The sequence below is a fragment of the Pseudophryne corroboree genome, chromosome 1 (genome assembly GCF_028390025.1).
Source record: "Pseudophryne corroboree isolate aPseCor3 chromosome 1, aPseCor3.hap2, whole genome shotgun sequence".
NCBI classification, from domain to species: Eukaryota; Metazoa; Chordata; class Amphibia; order Anura; family Myobatrachidae; genus Pseudophryne; species Pseudophryne corroboree.
This window is the reverse complement of record NC_086444.1, coordinates 775,420,808-775,440,093: the sequence shown is the minus strand read 5'-3', so window position 1 is coordinate 775,440,093 and position 19,286 is coordinate 775,420,808. Positions and strand designations below refer to the sequence as shown.

The 19,286-nt window shown below is 45.1% G+C and overlaps 1 protein-coding gene across 3 annotated transcripts in view; it reads left to right on the top strand.

Moving 5' to 3' along the window:
* STPG2 (sperm tail PG-rich repeat containing 2) overlaps positions 1-19,286 on the top strand; it is a 1,528,785-nt gene that overhangs the window by 32,315 nt on the left and 1,477,184 nt on the right. For 2 of the 3 annotated variants that reach the window (XM_063917565.1, XM_063917572.1), the window contains exons 4-5: positions 12,767-12,931; positions 14,448-14,612. In XM_063917565.1, coding sequence (XP_063773635.1) covers positions 12,767-12,931; positions 14,448-14,612 — 330 coding nt within the window. The remainder of the gene's footprint in view (positions 1-12,766; positions 12,932-14,447; positions 14,613-19,286) is intronic. The other variant, XM_063917581.1, reaches the window with a different exon arrangement.

Genomic DNA, 19,286 nt, shown 5'->3' with positions numbered 1-19,286 from the left:
CGCTCCCGGCACCTCAGCGCTATGGAGGGAGAGCCGCTGCAGGCGGGAGAGCCGCTCCCACCGCAGTGCTCTCTGTGCGTGCCGCCGATGGGGACCGGGAGCTCTGCTCCCGGCACCTCATCACCAGCGGAGGTGGCCAGCCGTGGCAGCCAGGACGAACGTCCCGGGCTGCTGAGCGGTAGGGAGGGGTGCGCCGCAGCCCGGCTCCCCGCCGGACGCTGCGGCGAGGCCTCAATGTAAAGCACCGCACACAGGGGACCGGGCTAGCCAGCTCCCTGCGCGGCGAGGGCACCAGAGTGTGCCGCTCAGGGGGGTCCGGGCTAGCCGGCTCCCTAGCGGCGGGGTGCGTGTGTAGGGCAGTGAGTGCTGGGGACCGGGAGCTACGCTCCTGGCACCTCAGCGCTGAAAAGGGCACAGAGCCACGGCGGCCGGGACCAGTGTCCTGAGCCGCCGGGCTTTAGATAAGGGGGGTGTGCCGCACTGTGCGGCGAGGCCACCCAGGCAGCGCTACACTGGGGGGACAGGGAGAGCCAGCTCCCTGGACCCCAGTGGCTGGCAGGCAGGCTGGAGGATGGGGGAAGCCAGCCCCATACCTCCAGCACTGAGAGAGCGAGCCCTAGCAGCCAGGCTGCAGGGTTAGGGGAGCCCAGCGCTGAGCGCTGGGCACAGTATTTAAAACAAAAACATTGTGTTTTAAATGTAATAAAAAGTGTATTGTGCTGGGAGGCACTGCAGTGCTTGGGAGTGTGGAGCCTGTGCAGGGCACAGGCTCAGTGTAGATTTAAAGGGAAACACATGTGTTTAAATGAAATGTATTTAAAGGTAAATTGCACTTACTTGGTTGTGTGTCCCAGGAGGGGGGAATCCATGGCTGTGCAGGCTGATGGATTCTCCCAGACCTTTTCCCCAAAAACTGAATACTTTCCCTTCCAGCCTCACTCTTGAAAGGGGCATTGGAAGAGAGAGGAGAAGCTCAGCTTTGAAACAAGCTGAGTGGTTTTCTGGAGCTCCATGGAGATCACCCGTAGTGGCCAGGAAACCTTGACCGGGGATCTAGGCTGCCCAGCTCTGGAGCCCAAATCCAGGCTGCAGGCAGTGGGCTAGGTCCCGGGCAGGTTTCTGGAAGTCAGTTTAGGCGGTAAAACTTCCCCCAGCCTAGACTGAACGGCTCCGGGGCGTATCCTGATCCTCCAGGATGGGACAGTCAAAGGAGAGTGATCACTCCCCACTGTCCATAGAGAACAATGTTAGCTGTGCATGTGACCAAGGCATGCACAGCCCATGGGTAAACCTTGATTGGTTGTACACCACAGGGCGGGCTTACCCCCTGTGGTAATGTGTATTGGAGTAAGATAAAAGGAGGGCAGTTGCCCCATGAAAGTATATTGTACCATCTTTATTCTGCTGGAACATCTTGCTGTATGCTGTTGCCCCTAGCAATAGGGAAGAGTCTTTTTTAAGGCTATTATTGAGCAAATAAACATCTCATCTGCCTCAAGAAGATTGCTTCATCTTGTGACCTATAGGGTTATGCCAAACAAAGCCCCGTCCTCCGGCTGTCCAGGGAAGCACCTAACGTCTCCAAGTTCCGACTTCCGCCAGCTACCGGTAGAGGCCTAGCAAGTGGCTAGTGGGGATTCATCAACACCACACAGGTGTGGTAAGGCGGTGCGTCGGCACATACAGAGCAGAACCGTGGTTCCAAACGCCACGGCAGGTTAGGAGTTTGGTGGTGGCAGCATAAATCCGCCCACAGCACAGTGGGTGGAGTCAGTTACAGGCAGTTACTGACGGTAAACGGGAATCCCCTATGTGGCCAGGTCCCGTGTAACCTGACCTTCCATTCTGTGCACAGGAGACGGGACGCGAAAGCGGTGAGTGCTTTCGTACGGAACCATCCTGTCACAGGTGCCTAGAAGACTTACTGCTGTTTTGAAAGCAAAGGGTGATCACAACAAATATTGACTTGATTTAGATTTCTCTAATATTCATTCGCTTTGCGTTTTAATAATTGATAAAAAAATAAATTATTAACACTTCTATTTGTTTAAAGCATTCTTACAGTCCAACATTTTTTCCACACCTGTCTAAGACTAATGCATGGTATTTTGTGTGTGTGTGTGTGTGTGTATATATATATATATATATATATATATATATATATATATATATATATATACACAGATGGAGCCCTGCTCATCTATCCCTTGAATAGGATTTATTAAGCCAGTGCTGTCGGATTTAAACCCTTGCTGTAATGACTTACTCCCCTGCTGTATTGTTCTCTCTGTATTGTATTGCAGCTGAGAATAATAGATGAAAGGCTTATGCTAATAAACCTTGGTGCACCTAGGCGCACAAGAGAATGCTAGATGAGCGAGGCTCCACCTGTATGTGTGTGTGTGTGTGTATGTATGTGTAAATATATATATATATATATATATATATATACACACACACACACACACACACACACACACACACACACACACACACACACACACACACACACACACACACGTATACTGCATCACTCGGAAAAATAAGGTGACCACACAAGCCTGTGTAATGCCAACGTTTCAATGTACCAGCATTTTCATCAGGGCTACAAATATGCAAAAAAGCAATCCCCATTTATATGCTCCCCCTCACAACGATGTCTGCAATGGCAGCGTCTCTTCCGGATTGCTGCGCACTCACCAGTGACATCACCAAGTGTGCCTGTCACTAAGGCAACATCTAAATGTTACAAATGCCATAAACAATATAGTATGGATACAAACAGTGTCCTGAGCAATACGTAGGACAAAGTAACAATCATAGCTGATGCATATAACTAAGACAAAGATACTGTACATATTATAACATCAGAATTCACTGCAGATATGCGGATACACACGTATTGTAAAACACTGCTGAACTAAAAGGCTGTTAGCGGAAGCAATTGAAACCACTATTTTCATTAAAATCATATGAGCAAATAAAAAAATCCATTTAGCCAACACTGTAAAAGTAGTTTTTAGACCGGTTGACACAGGTGAATGAAGCGCAAAATGGTGTGCTACTGGTTGTTCACTTTTGCCAGATAAACTTACCTCCGTGATGCCATACCAATGTTGGCCCATTCTGATTTTAAATTAGCATTCTATTTTGCCAATATAGTATTTTCTGCCTGGACAAATAAGAACATAGATGACAAATTGAGAGGTACAAGAGAGTCGATGCCGTATTTTAAAACTTTTATTTAACCAAGGATTTTTTATGGAGTCACACGTGAGCGTGTAACCACAGGTGATGCACCCTGTGCACTTCAAACAGCCAAGTTTTGGTTGGCCTAAAAACTTGCTGGCAGTAGTTTTTCGAAAACTAGTAACATCTGTGTCTAGCACAAAATCACAGATGGTTTTTCCCTCTTGAATAACATGGCATAATATGTTTGTCTTTGAGACCTACCAAGTCCTTATCAGTGGAAATGATGGGCGAGTAAGTATTTATTGCTTTTCTAACCTTATTGCTGGCTACATTGTAGCGATATGGTTAAATGATTTAGTTGGCTGTATATTTTTTAGTTTTATATTTCAACGTTTGAGCTCAGGGGATGAACAACACTTTTAATTTGGTATCATTAAGGACCTCTCTATCATAACCTCTTGCAACAAATTTGTTAATCATTACATCCTTTTTGTGAAACCTACAGATAGTAACAAGTTGCTGCTATCTAAAAATCACCATCCTATGCCTGTACAAATGGGTTTACCCTTTTCATAGTTTTTATGGGTGAGACGTATTTGCAGTGATGAAACTGAAACTAACCATTTGCTAGATGTAATGATTGACACATTTGTTGTTTGTACCCCTTATCTACCAAGTTCCCAGAATTAGCTGGCTAACTATATGATCTGAGGTCGGACACTCCCTTAGCCTCTGGGGTCCATAGCAATGGCACCCCCTGTTCCCACTATAGCTCCACCCATGCCTAGCAGCTAATGATGCTATTTGGCCGAATGCCAGATTCAGTCAACTGATTGCAAGGGCCAAATGTAATAGAGTGAGAGTTTCAGAAAGTGAGAGATTTGGTAAGGTTTTGCAGTTTTTTTTAAAGTGGCAATCATTTACACTGCAAGATCAACTTGGTTTTGCAGTGTAAATGATTGCCACTTTAAAAAACAAAACAAAACCTGAAAAACCTTACCAAATCTCTTACTTTCTGAAACTCTCACTCTATTACATTTGGCCCAATGTATATTAGTCAGAGGGCTGTAACACACTGGCCGGTTTCTCCCGGATGGCAAAAAGCCGGACAAACTTTGTCCGGCTTTTTGCCATCCGGGAGAAACCGGCAGAGTCGCTCACACAGGACGGCTTTGAGCCGTGTGGGATGCTGTGCGCAGCATTAGACACGGCTCGGGAAAAAACCGTTGTGTGTGAAAGCTCCCCTTCACACACACAGTTTACTGGCTGCAAAGACGGCCCGGCGCCGTCCCGGCAGCCGGACCTTCCAGTGGATAGTTCCGGCTGCAACCCGGCAGCCGGGCCGGGGCCGTGCAGTGTGAAAGGCCCTGTAGCCTCTCACTGTTCATTACAATGCCGGCACGGGAAAAAGCCATCTGGCTTTTTCCCAGCCGGCAAATGCCGGCTCGTGTGTTTTAGCCCTAAGCAGCACTTATATGCTGTGTTTTTATATGCTGTGTTTTTCAGCATATAACAAATAGCATAAGTGCTACATTTCTGACATAACATGGCTTTCCCTGAACGTTGTCAACAGCATTCACAGAACAAGTCAGTATTTACGTGTCCAGAACATACAGTAGAGTTGCATAGGGTAATAAAAACAGCTGTCCAAAGCCATTAGCCTGGGCACTTGTGTACACACATGATCCTAGCTTACCTTACCTCACAGGGATTTGAGGCGTGAAGAGGGGGGTGTAGCTTTTTTTAAATGTTGCTGTTAAAATGTCCCTTTTATTCCTAGTTACACCCTTGGTGGATATTTAGGTGCATCTGTGCATTACTTTGTAGATAACCCTCATTGTCACAGGTTCAATAAAATAAAAATACTTAAACTTAATTATTTAAGTGTTTACCAAAGATAAAAGGGTTGAAAATCACTTTCTCCACCCAGTTGTTTAACATACTGTATGATTAGACACCAAGATTACAGCAGTGGCATATTTTACAGTACATATCTCTTGTAGAGATGAGCGGGTTCGGTTCCTCGGAATCCGAACCCGCCCGAACTTCAGCTTTTTTTACACGGATCCGAGCGACTCGGATCTTCCCGCCTTGCTCGGTTAACCCGAGCGCGCCCGAACGTCATCATGACGCTGTCGGATTCTCGCGAGGCTCGGATTCTATCGCGAGACTCGGATTCTATATAAGGAGCCGCGCGTCGCCGCCATTTTACACGTGCATTGAGATTGATAGTGAGAGGACGTGGCTGGCGTCCTCTCCGTTTAGAGAAGAAATAGATAGGAGAGTGAGAGTGAGACAGTGACACTTCATTTACTGGAGCTTAGGAGGAGTACTCAGACAGAGAGTGCAGAATTTTGCTGATAGTATTAGTTAGTTATACTAGTGACAGAGTGAGACAGTGACACTTCATTTACTGGAGCTTAGGAGGAGTACTCAGACAGAGAGTGCAGAATTTTGCTGATAGTATTAGTTAGTTATACTAGTGACTGACCAGTGACCACCAGTGCAGTTTTATATTATTTAATATAATCCGTTCTCTGCCTGAAAAAACGATACACAGTGACTCAGTCACATACCATATCTGTGCTCAGCCCAGTGTGCTGCTGCATCATCTATGTATAATATCTGACTGTGCTCACACAGCTTAATTGTGGGGTAGACTGGGGAGCAGTTAGGTTATAGCAGGAGCCAGGAGTACATATTAAAATTAAACAGTGCACACTTTTTTTCTGCAGGAGTGCCACTGCCAGTGTGACTGACCAGTGACCTGACCACCAGTATATAGTATACTATATTGTATTGTGAATGTCTGCCTGTAAAAGTTAAACACACGTCGTGTGACTTGTGTGGTGTTTTTTTATTCTATAAAATAAAAAACTCATTCTGCTGACAGACAGTGTCCAGCAGGTCCGTCATTATATAATATATACCTGTCCGGCTGCAGTAGTGATATATATATATTTTTTATATCATTATTTATCATCCAGTCGCAGCAGACACAGTACGGTAGTTCACGGCTGTAGCTACCTCTGTGTCGGCACTCGGCAGTCCATCCATAATTGTATACCACCTACCCGTGTTTTTTTTCTTTCTTTCTTCTTTATACATACTACATCTCATTATCATCCAGTCTATATTAGCAGCAGACACAGTACAGTACGGTAGTCCACGGCTGTAGCTACCTCTGTGTCGGCACTCGGCAGTCCGTCCATAATTGTATACCACCTACCCGTGGTTTTTTTTTTCTTTCTTCTTTATACATACTACATCTCATTATCAACCAGTCTATATTAGCAGCAGACACAGTACGGTAGTCCACGGCTGTAGCTACCTCTGTGTCGGCACTCGGCAGTCCATCCATAATTGTATACCACCTACCCGTGTTTTTTTTTTCTTTCTTCTTTATACATACTACATCTCATTATCATCCAGTCTATATTAGCAGCAGAAACAGTACAGTACGGTAGTCCACGGCTGTAGCTACCTCTGTGTCGGCACTCGGCAGTCCATCCATAATTGTATACCACCTACCCGTGGTTTTTTTTTCTTTCTTCTTTATACATACATACTACATCTCTTTATCAACCAGTCTATATTAGCAGCAGACACAGTACGGTAGTCCACGGCTGTAGCTACCTCTGTGTCGGCACTCGGCAGTCCATCCATAATTGTATACCACCTACCCGTGGTTTTTTTTTCTTTCTTCTTTATACATACATACTACATCTCTTTATCAACCAGTCTATATTAGCAGCAGACACAGTACGGTAGTCCACGGCTGTAGCTACCTCTGTGTCGGCACTCGGCAGTCCGTCCATAATTGTATACCACCTACCCGTGGTTTTTTTTTCTTTCTTCTTTATACATACATACTACATCTCTTTATCAACCAGTCTATATTAGCAGCAGACACAGTACGGTAGTCCACGGCTGTAGCTACCTCTGTGTCGGCACTCGGCAGTCCATCCATAATTGTATACCACCTACCCGTGGTTTTTTTTTCTTTCTTCTTTATACATACTACATCTCATTATCATCCAGTCTATATTAGCAGCAGACACAGTACAGTACGGTAGTCCACGGCTGTAGCTACCTCTGTGTCGGCACTCGGCAGTCCATCCATAATTGTATACCACCTACCCGTGGTTTTTTTTTCTTTCTTCTTTATACATACATACTACATCTCTTTATCAACCAGTCTATATTAGCAGCAGACACAGTACGGTAGTCCACGGCTGTAGCTACCTCTGTGTCGGCACTCGGCAGTCCGTCCATAATTGTATACCACCTACCCGTGGTTTTTTTTTCTTTCTTCTTTATACATACATACTACATCTCATTATCATCCAGTCTATATTAGCAGCAGACACAGTACAGTACAATAGTCCACGGCTGTAGCTACCTCTGTGTCGGCACTCGGCAGTCCATCCATAATTGTATACTAGTATCCATCCATCTCCATTGTTTACCTGAGGTGCCTTTTAGTTGTGCCTATTAAAATATGGAGAACAAAAATGTTGAGGTTCCAAAATTAGGGAAAGATCAAGATCCACTTCCACCTCGTGCTGAAGCTGCTGCCACTAGTCATGGCCGAGACGATGAAATGCCAGCAACGTCGTCTGCCAAGGCCGATGCCCAATGGCATAGTACAGAGCATGTCAAATCCAAAACACCAAATATCAGTAAAAAAAGGACTCCAAAACCTAAAATAAAATTGTCGGAGGAGAAGCGTAAACTTGCCAATATGCCATTTACCACACGGAGTGGCAAGGAACGGCTGAGGCCCTGGCCTATGTTCATGGCTAGTGGTTCAGCTTCACATGAGGATGGAAGCACTCAGCCTCTCGCTAGAAAACTGAAAAGACTCAAGCTGGCAAAAGCACCGCAAAGAACTGTGCGTTCTTCGAAATCCCAAATCCACAAGGAGAGTCCAATTGTGTCGGTTGCGATGCCTGACCTTCCCAACACTGGACGTGAAGGGCATGCGCCTTCCACCATTTGCACGCCCCCTGCAAGTGCTGGAAGGAGCACCCGCAGTCCAGTTCCTGATAGTCAGATTGAAGATGTCAGTGTTGAAGTACACCAGGATGAGGAGGATATGGGTGTTGCTGGCGCTGGGGAGGAAATTGACAAGGAGGATTCTGATGGTGAGGTGGTTTGTTTAAGTCAGGCACCCGGGGAGACACCTGTTGTCCGTGGGAGGAATATGGCCGTTGACATGCCTGGTGAAAATACCAAAAAAATCAGCTCTTCGGTGTGGAAGTATTTCACCAGAAATGCGGACAACATTTGTCAAGCCGTGTGTTCCCTTTGTAAAGCTGTAATAAGTAGGGGTAAGGACGTAACCACCTCGGAACATCCTCCCTTATACGTCACCTGCAGCGCATTCATAATAAGTCAGTGACAAGTTCAAAAACTTTGGCCGACAGCGGAAGCAGTCCACTGACCAGTAAATCCCTTCCTCTTGTAACCAAGCTCACGCAAACCACCCCACCAACTCCCTCAGAGTCAATTTCCTCCTTCCCCAGGAATGCCAATAGTCCTGCAGGCCATGTCACTGGCAATTCTGACGAGTCCTCTCCTGCCTGGGATTCCTCCGATGCATCCTTGCATGTAACGCCTACTGCTGCTGGCGCTGCTGTTGTTGCTGCTGGGAGTCGATGGTCATCCCAGAGGGGAAGTCGTAAGCCCACTTGTACTACTTCCAGTAAGCAATTGACTGTCCAACAGTCCTTTGCGAGGAAGATGAAATATCACAGCAGTCATCCTGCTGCAAAGCGGATAACTGAGGCCTTGACAACTATGTTGGTGTTAGACGTGCGTCCGGTATCCGCCGTTAGTTCACAGGGAACTAGACAATTTATTGAGGCAGTGTGCCCCCGTTACCAAATACCATCTAGGTTCCACTTCTCTAGGCAGGCGATACCGAGAATGTACACGGACGTCAGAAAAAGACTCACCAGTGTCCTAAAAAATGCAGTTGTACCCAATGTCCACTTAACCACGGACATGTGGACAAGTGGAGCAGGGCAGGGTCAGGACTATATGACTGTGACAGCCCACTGGGTAGATGTATGGACTCCCGCCGCAAGAACAGCAGCGGCGACACCAGTAGCAGCATCTCGCAAACGCCAACTCTTTCCTAGGCAGGCTACGCTTTGTATCACCGCTTTCCAGAATACGCACACAGCTGAAAACCTCTTACGGCAACTGAGGAAGATCATCGCGGAATGGCTTACCCCAATTGGACTCTCCTGTGGATTTGTGGCATCGGACAACGCCAGCAATATTGTGTGTGCATTAAATATGGGCAAATTCCAGCACGTCCCATGTTTTGCACATACCTTGAATTTGGTGGTGCAGAATTTTTTAAAAAACGTCAGGGGCGTGCAAGAGATGCTGTCGGTGGCCAGAAGAATTGCGGGACACTTTCGGCGTACAGGCACCACGTACAGAAGACTGGAGCACCACCAAAAACTACTGAACCTGCCCTGCCATCATCTGAAGCAAGAAGTGGTAACGAGGTGGAATTCAACCCTCTATATGCTTCAGAGGTTGGAGGAGCAGCAAAAGGCCATTCAAGCCTATACAATTGAGCACGATATAGGAGGTGGAATGCACCTGTCTCAAGTGCAGTGGAGAATGATTTCAACGTTGTGCAAGGTTCTGATGCCCTTTGAACTTGCCACACGTGAAGTCAGTTCAGACACTGCCAGCCTGAGTCAGGTCATTCCCCTCATCAGGCTTTTGCAGAAGAAGCTGGAGACATTGAAGGAGGAGCTAACACGGAGCGATTCCGCTAGGCATGTGGGACTTGTGGATGGAGCCCTTAATTCGCTTAACAAGGATTCACGGGTGGTCAATCTGTTGAAATCAGAGCACTACATTTTGGCCACCGTGCTCGATCCTAGATTTAAAACCTACCTTGGATCTCTCTTTCCGGCAGACACAAGTCTGCTGGGGTTGAAAGACCTGCTGGTGAGAAAATTGTCAAGTCAAGCGGAACGCGACCTGTCAACATCTCCTCCTTCACATTCTCCCGCAACTGGGGGTGCGAGGAAAAGGCTCAGAATTCCGAGCCCACCCGCTGGCGGTGATGCAGGGCAGTCTGGAGCGACTGCTGATGCTGACATCTGGTCCGGACTGAAGGACCTGACAACGATTACGGACATGTCGTCTACTGTCACTGCATATGATTCTCTCAACATTGAAAGAATGGTGGAGGATTATATGAGTGACCGCATCCAAGTAGGCACGTCACACAGTCCGTACTTATACTGGCAGGAAAAAGAGGCAATTTGGAGGCCCTTGCACAAACTGGCTTTATTCTACCTAAGTTGCCCTCCCACAAGTGTGTACTCCGAAAGAGTGTTTAGTGCCGCCGCTCACCTTGTCAGCAATCGGCGTACGAGGTTACATCCAGAAAATGTGGAGAAGATGATGTTCATTAAAATGAATTATAATCAATTCCTCCGCGGAGACATTGACCAGCAGCAATTGCCTCCACAAAGTACACAGGGAGCTGAGATGGTGGATTCCAGTGGGGACGAATTGATAATCTGTGAGGAGGGGGATGTACACGGTGATATATCGGAGGATGATGATGAGGTGGACATCTTGCCTCTGTAGAGCCAGTTTGTGCAAGGAGAGATTAATTGCTTCTTTTTTGGGGGGGGTCCAAACCAACCCGTCATATCAGTCACAGTCGTGTGGCAGACCCTGTCACTGAAATGATGGGTTGGTTAAAGTGTGCATGTCCTGTTTATACAACATAAGGGTGGGTGGGAGGGCCCAAGGACAATTCCATCTTGCACCTCTTTTTTCTTTTATTTTTCTTTGCGTCATGTGCTGTTTGGAGAGGGTTTTTTGGAAGGGCCATCCTGCGTGACACTGCAGTGCCACTCCTAGATGGGCCCGGTGTTTGTGTCGGCCACTAGGGTCGCTTATCTTACTCACACAGTCAGCTACCTCATTGCGCCTCTTTTTTTCTTTGCGTCATGTGCTGTTTGGGGAGGGTTTTTTGGAAGGCACATCCTGCGTGACACTGCAGTGCCACTCCTAGATGGGCCCGGTGTTTGTGTCGGCCACTAGGGTCGCTTATCTTACTCACACAGTCAGCTACCTCATTGCGCCTCTTTTTTTCTTTGCGTCATGTGCTGTTTGGGGAGGGTTTTTTGGAAGGGACATCCTGCGTGACACTGCAGTGCCACTCCTAGATGGGCCCGGTGTTTGTGTCGGCCACTAGGGTCGCTTATCTTACTCACACAGTCAGCTACCTCATTGCGCCTCTTTTTTTCTTTGCGTCATGTGCTGTTTGGGGAGGGTTTTTTGGAAGGGACATCCTGCGTGACACTGCAGTGCCACTCCTAGATGGGCCCGGTGTTTGTGTCGGCCACTAGGGTCGCTTATCTTACTCACACAGTCAGCTACCTCATTGCGCCTCTTTTTTTCTTTGCGTCATGTGCTGTTTGGGGAGGGTTTTTTGGAAGGGACATCCTGCGTGACACTGCAGTGCCACTCCTAGATGGGCCCGGTGTTTGTGTCGGCCACTAGGGTCGCTTATCTTACTCACACAGTCAGCTACCTCATTGCGCCTCTTTTTTTCTTTGCGTCATGTGCTGTTTGGGGAGGGTTTTTTGGAAGGGACATCCTGCGTGACACTGCAGTGCCACTCCTAGATGGGCCCGGTGTTTGTGTCGGCCACTAGGGTCGCTTATCTTACTCACACAGTCAGCTACCTCATTGCGCCTCTTTTTTTCTTTGCGTCATGTGCTGTTTGGGGAGGGTTTTTTGGAAGGGACATCCTGCGTGACACTGCAGTGCCACTCCTAGATGGGCCCGGTGTTTGTGTCGGCCACTAGGGTCGCTTATCTTACTCACACAGCGACCTCGGTGCAAATTTTAGGACTAAAAATAATATTGTGAGGTGTGAGGTATTCAGAATAGACTGAAAATGAGTGTAAATTATGGTTTTTGAGGTTAATAATACTTTGGGATCAAAATGACCCCCAAATTCTATGATTTAAGCAGTTTTTTAGGGTTTTTTGAAAAAAACACCCGAATCCAAAACACACCCGAATCCGACAAAAAAAAATCGGTGAGGTTTTGACAAAACGCGGTCGAACCCAAAACACGGCCGCGGAACCGAACCCAAAACCAAAACCCGAAAAATTTCCGGCGCTCATCTCTAATCTCTTGTGGTGGTAAATGTGAGTGTTTCCCAGGTTAATATGATAATTCAGTTTTCCATGCTAGTATATGGAGCCTAGTTATAGTATTGTATTACATGCTATAAGAGGAGAACATTTTTACATTTACTGTGCTCCTTGAACCTTGTCACATTTACAAATGAGACAATTAGGCTGGTAGGAAGTGCTCTGTAATATTATATTGACTATATTATCACCAATAACATATTTATTTTAACAATTACAAGCTTGGGTGCAGCCTGTCATTTACTATTACGATAATGTTACTCTTTGGATGCTGCTGTGCAGTCGTTATACTGTCGGTAGCGTGAGATGTTTTGTTATGTCTGTATTACACTACCACTGTTTGGGTGATATGTTTGTAGGAAAAAGTGAAAGGAGGACAAACTATCCAGAACAAAGAGAAGCGTTTTCCAGAGTCTGCATCTTCTCTCCCTGGACCTGGTACATACGACCTGCAGGTTGGAGTAGATATGGATGGAATAAAGAAGACCTCTTCAAAGTCTCAAAATGTAAAGTATTATACTATGGTATGAGATGGGTCCAATGCCCTCGAAAGAAAATAAGCCACCTTACTAGATATCAAGATTGAGGGGGACATGTACTAAGCAGTGATAAAAGTGGAGAAGTGAGCGAGTGGAAAAATTGCCATTGGCAACCAATCAGCATTGACGTAACATTTAGAATTTGCATACTATAAAAGTGTATAGAGCAGCTGATTGGTTGCCATGGGCAACTTCTCCACTGGCTCACTTCTCCACCCTTATCACTGCTTAGTATATGTCCCCCTCAGTGCCGTGACTTTGGATTAAACTGCCCCACAAGTGTTTAAACCTGACTGTGTAATTGCATTACATTTAAAAATGAAGAATTCATTAATAATTAATATATAGGTAATTTGTTTAGCAATGAGCTAGTGGGTAAACAACTTAACATTCTAGATGTTTGTATAAGTGTAATTAATAACCGATAAAAAAACTTTTATTTTCAGTTAACATTGCTTTGAGCAGAGTAGGTAAATTGTAAGTTTTAGGGCCAAAGCAGCAGAAAACACATAATATTGTGTTCAGTGTTGTCATAAAAATTGTGTATATAAGAGTACACACTGGGTAAAGGCGGCAATTTGGACGATGAACAATCTGAATGATGATCGTTATCGTCCAAATTGTTTTGCATTGCAAAACGACGGGAAACCAACGATGAACGACCGCGGGGATGCACATCGTTCTTCGTTGGTCCTCCATACTATACTATATGAATGATATATTGCTCATTTCAGAGTGAAATCAGTCATATCGCCCGTCACCATCGCCCAGTGTGTAGGGTGCTTAAGCTTCCTGTACATACTGAAATTTGTCTTAAGTAGTAGCTGATTCTCAATATTATTCTAGCATATTTCAGCCATGAAGCAAAAACATACAGTACTTTTTGAATAGACAGTGTTCCTTTAAACATATATTTTAAGAGCAAAAGGAAGTTGTAAGAAAACAACCTGTAGTACAGTAATTATTTAGTAATTAATACATGTGTAGAACAGAAGTCTGTGTGCACCTATTAATAATCTAAATATTGGTCATAGATATTGATTTTTGGTTGACTATACTGTATACATTATCACGTACATGTGGCAATGAGTTTTTATTTTCATTATATATATTTTTTGCAGGTTTACATTGATAATCTAGATTAATTGTCCAATCATTTTCTTTATCTATAAACCATTTTTAAAACTACTAACGTGAATAAAATATCCTATTTAACAAATAACTTTTGTACTGGCAGAGGTTAATTTTTATAAACAGGCATGTTTCACATTTGTAGTTATACGGCTTAAACTCTTTCAGTTTCTACCATTCTGGCATTAGCTGCTGACATCATAGACTATGTGATGATGTCACAATGAACAGAATCTGATAGAATAGGTATTTGTCATTGCATTGGCACATGACCTGCTCATAAAAGGACTCAGGTCTTGATGGGGTAAGGTCATAGACTTTGTTGTACTTAAATATACTGGAAGTAAAGTCACTGTTATTATCTATACAGAGAGTACAGAGCAAGGCTAAAAAGCAGCAGAAGACTGTTGCACCATCCATACCCGTGCCAGCTCAAGCATTTGGTTATGAAGAAACTGAGGATGGCTCCCTGGTCAGACAACTTCCACCTCCCATGGACAGTACTCTGGGTCCTGCCTATTATCAGTTATCAAATGTAAGTACAAATCATACTTCATGATTTTGACTTTGCAACAGGAGATTGCTCTACTTTTTAAATTACAAGTAATAGTAGGTACCTGTAACAACCTGAGCTAGATTTGTCATTGTTTTCTGTCATACACAACCAACCACCAATGTATATTAACCAGTATACAAGTGGGGCCCAGCACGTTGAATCATATGTCTAATGTCAAAGATCACAAATTGTCAGGATGAATACTTGTTTGAAAGCTTTAACAATGGTTTTCTTATTGGCATTTTGAAACAAATATTGTTATTTTGTTATCTGGCCATTTAGCAGGGTAAGACTTGCTTTTTTCCCCTTGACTCTTCCCACATGCATGTAACACATCAATAGCCTTACCCCAAAAATAAGGTAGTACTGTCAGTTATATGCGTATTAATGCAGTGTATCTTCCTGAAGTCCTAAAACTTTTTTAGTCCCTACAGATTTTAGTTTTAAACAGGTCCATTTAGGAACTACTGTCATTTATTGCGAGAGATGTTCTTTTGTTGACTGCCGAATTTCCATATGTAACAAAAGCATTTATCAAGATTTATCTGGTACTGCCTAATAAGAAACATATGTATAGGATAGGATACTACACTCATTTAACAAGATTGTCTACCCCCCCTTATGCACCTAATGATTGAGTAATAAGTTTATTTGGAAGGGTCTCTGGCAATTTTTTCTCTGTAGCAGGTAGGAACAACTTCTTGTTGAACTAGTATTAATATTATTTAATTTTAATATTATTTCTTATTCATGTGGCACCACAAAGTGATCTGTATTGCCTTATATTAGGGTAAAACGTACAACAATTTGCATTGATAGAGTAATACAGACAAGTACATAACTGTGTATATACCTAATAAAATCAAGTGCTCAAATGACATAATTATATAGAGAATAGAACAGAGAAAATACTTCATAACAGCTTACATTCTAGGGATTGGTCAGACACAGAGGATGAGGGGAGTAGAGACAGGGAAATTAGAGGTTGGAAAATGTGTAGGAGTGGTAGACTTGCGTGAAGATATGTCTTAAGGGCATGTTTAAAGTGTGGGAAGTTGGAAGGATTTATGATTGGTCTTAAGAGGGCATTCCAGGGGGTGGGGTGCTATAGGTGGATGTGAGAGCGAATATGAGATTAGAGATGTACTAGTTAATTTACGGCTTTGTAGGTACAGTAAACTGGCAGAGAGAGCAGGGCAGCACAGGTGGAGAGAGGAAAATGAGGTTGGAGCTGATTGCTTAGTACTTTATCTCTCCACTTTATCTTTCTCCAAGTTCTTATAAATATTTTGAGGTGTCCACTTTTACATAAAATAAAAGAACTACAGTATGGTTATTTGTTAATTTATACTGGCATGCATCCTCTTGCAGGTAATATCTATCTCTTTAATAGGTTTTCATTTTTGTATTCACGGAGGTGTTGATCTCCATTTTGGTTCAGCTTGTCCATGATTATGATTATCCATACACACAAAAACTTGATAATTGTCAAAAACACAGCCACTTATTCTTTTCAATATCTTAAATAAACTCAACAGAACACTATTATATTCATGGAGATTTCTTTTATTCCATGAGAAAATCAATGCCTTAGTTAATGCAAATTCACTTTATTGAAAACAGAAAACGAAACTCCTCACACATAATATGGTTATGAAAAATGTTGATAATAGATTTCTGTAATAATTTCATTATAATTTGAGTTAAAATAGATTGTATTCATACATATTTCATTCACAATGTTTTCAATGCTTCAAGAATGAAGTGAAATTAAAATAATAAATTTTCATGTATAACATTTTAATATCCTATATAATAAAATGCTAACTGCTCCTCACCTCTGTTATGTGCACCAGTGGCCACTGGAGGCTGCCACACAGACCAAATGAAAGTGATCATGTAGGGAGATGTTACATCCTCCTGATAATTACGTAAAAACACTCATCTGACTGTTTCACACTTGCTGAATATGGTAAGAGGGTACTGGAGGGAGAGTGAGCGGGGGTAGGGGTAGGTTTTTGGTGTAGCAGTTACCATTTATAACAACCTTTCTTATTCAAAATTAACTGGCTTTTCTATCCTTTTGTTTGGTTTCCACTTACGGTTACATTAATCTAACACTGTTCCTCACCTCTGTGGTACTGCACGCAGCCACTGGAGGGACAAGGATACACACACACACACACACACACACACACACACACACACACACACACACACACACACACACACACACACACACCTATGTACACTGCACCACCTACCAATATACTGCCCCTATATACACACTGCACTCTCAAACCCATCCATATAGTTCCCCCTATATACACACTGCACCCTCAAATCGGTCCATATAGTTCCCCCTATATACAGGGCACTTCCATCCTCCATATACTGCTTCCACCATATACCACATACACTGCACCCCCTCCTCCATATGCTATGCTATAACCCGGGTTACTTGCCATTCCGGGACTCGGCAACAAGTAGAAGCAGTAACTAGGTAACGGATGCAGGAACCACCAGAAAGTCCTGCAGCACTCAGAGTGGAGGCACCGGGGACACATGTGGCCACTTACCGGCGGGGGGAGAAGGTGAATCAGTCCAGAAGGAAGGTTACCGGTAGAGATGAGCGGGTTCGGTTCCCTGAGAACTGAACCCTACCGGACTTCACTACCCGAGCTCGGATACGAGTCAGGCTCGGGTTTTCCCGCCTGACTCAGAAACCAGAATGAGGCAAACGTCATCATCCCGCTGTCGGATTCTAGCAGGGTTTGGATTCCATATAAGGAGCTGTGCTTCACCGCTATTTTCACTCCAGCATTGGAGAGTATAGAGAGAGGACGTGTCTCGTCCCCAGTGTCCTGCATCAGTTCAGTGGAAGTGTCTTGTGCTGCATCAGTCCAGTCACAGTGGTTGTGTCCTTTGCTGCCATACGTCCAGTGCTGCTGTATAAGTCCAGTCCATTGCAGTGGTGCTGTGTTGTCCTGCATCAGTACAGTGGTACTGTCTTTTGCTGCATCAGTCCAGACACAGTGGTGGTGTCCTCTGCTGCCATATGTCCAGTGCTGCTGTATAAGTCCAGTTCATTGCAGTGGTGCTGTGTTATCCTGCATCAGTCCAGTGGTGGTGTCCCTGTGCTGCCGTATATGTCCAGTGGTACTGCCGTATATGTCCAGTGGTACTGCCGTATATGTCCAGTGACACTTCCGTATAATTCCAGTCCAGTGATACGGCCGTATAATTCCAGTGATACTGCCGTATAATTCCAGTGGTACTGCCGTATAATTCCAATGGTACTGGCGTATAATTCCAATGGTACTGCCGTATAATTCCAGTGGTACTGGCGTATAATTCCAGTGGTACTGGTGTGTAATTCCAGTGGTACTGGCGTGTAATTCCAGTGCTACTGGCGTATAAATCCAGTGGTACTGCCGTATAAGTCCAGTGGTGCTGCCATATAAGTTCAGTGGCAGTGGTGCTGTGCTGTATATTATTTACTCCAAATAAAGAGGTTAATAATATTTAATCCAAATAATTTTCACAGGGTTTGCCCTGTGTGGTGTAGATGTACGCTCACCTGTAGCGCATATTGTTATATAACTCCAGAAAAATAATGGAGAATAAAAATTTGGAGGATAAAATAGGGAAAGATCAAGAACCACTTCCTCCTAGTGCTGAAGCTGCTGCCACTAGTCATGACATAGACCAGGGGTCTTCAACCCGTGGCCCGCGGGCCACAGGTGGCCCGCTGCTATGGTTTCCATGGCCCGCCGACGCGCCCGCCCGCAGCGCACATATGAACACAAAAAAAAAAAAATTTTTTTTTTCCCTTTCCCGGAGTCATGTGACTCCCCCGCACTGTCACTGGTTGCCTGTGAAGAAGGGGAGTAGCTCCTCTTAGGCTGGTCAGTGGTCTGGTCACCCTTACTGTGTCTCCCTCCCTGTGTCTCCCTCCGCCTGCAGTGTTGAATAGGTGGGTGAGAGCGGCGGGGACCCGGCTGGGGGGGGTGCGGCAAGTTACCATTGAGAGCAGGGGGCAGTGCGGGAACCCGGCGGGCGGGAGCGGAGGGGGTGCGGCAGCATGTATGCAGCCTGAGCATGGCTGTGTGCGGCGGGGACCCGGCGCGGGGGGGGGGGGGGGCTGCGGCAGGAGAATAAAAGTGTATAAGTGTTGAGGGCAGGGGGCAGTGCAGGAACCCGGCGTGCGGGAGCGGCGGGGACGGGGGTGCGGCAGCCTGAGCATGGCAGTGAATAAATTAGTATTGAGGGCAGGGGGCGTGGCGGGGGACCCAGCAGGGGGTGTATTAAGTATTAAGAGCAGAGATGGCAGGGAGCATGCTTTGACAATGCTGCTTTCTGTCTGTGATGGGGAGGAGGGAGGGTATGATAGCACCTATGTCTTGACATAGGCGCTATCATACCCTCCCTCCCCCCATCACAGACAGACAGCAGCAATATTGTGAAAGCATGCCCACATTATACCCACCAGTCCAGTGATACTGCCGTATGAGTCCAGTTCAGTGCTTACAGACCAACATCTTGAGAATACTCTGCGCATAGCGACTTCTAACATTGATGCCAACATCGACAAGCTGGCCAAGCAAAAACAATGCCAAGTTTCCCACTGATATGAACTTATTATAATAACAA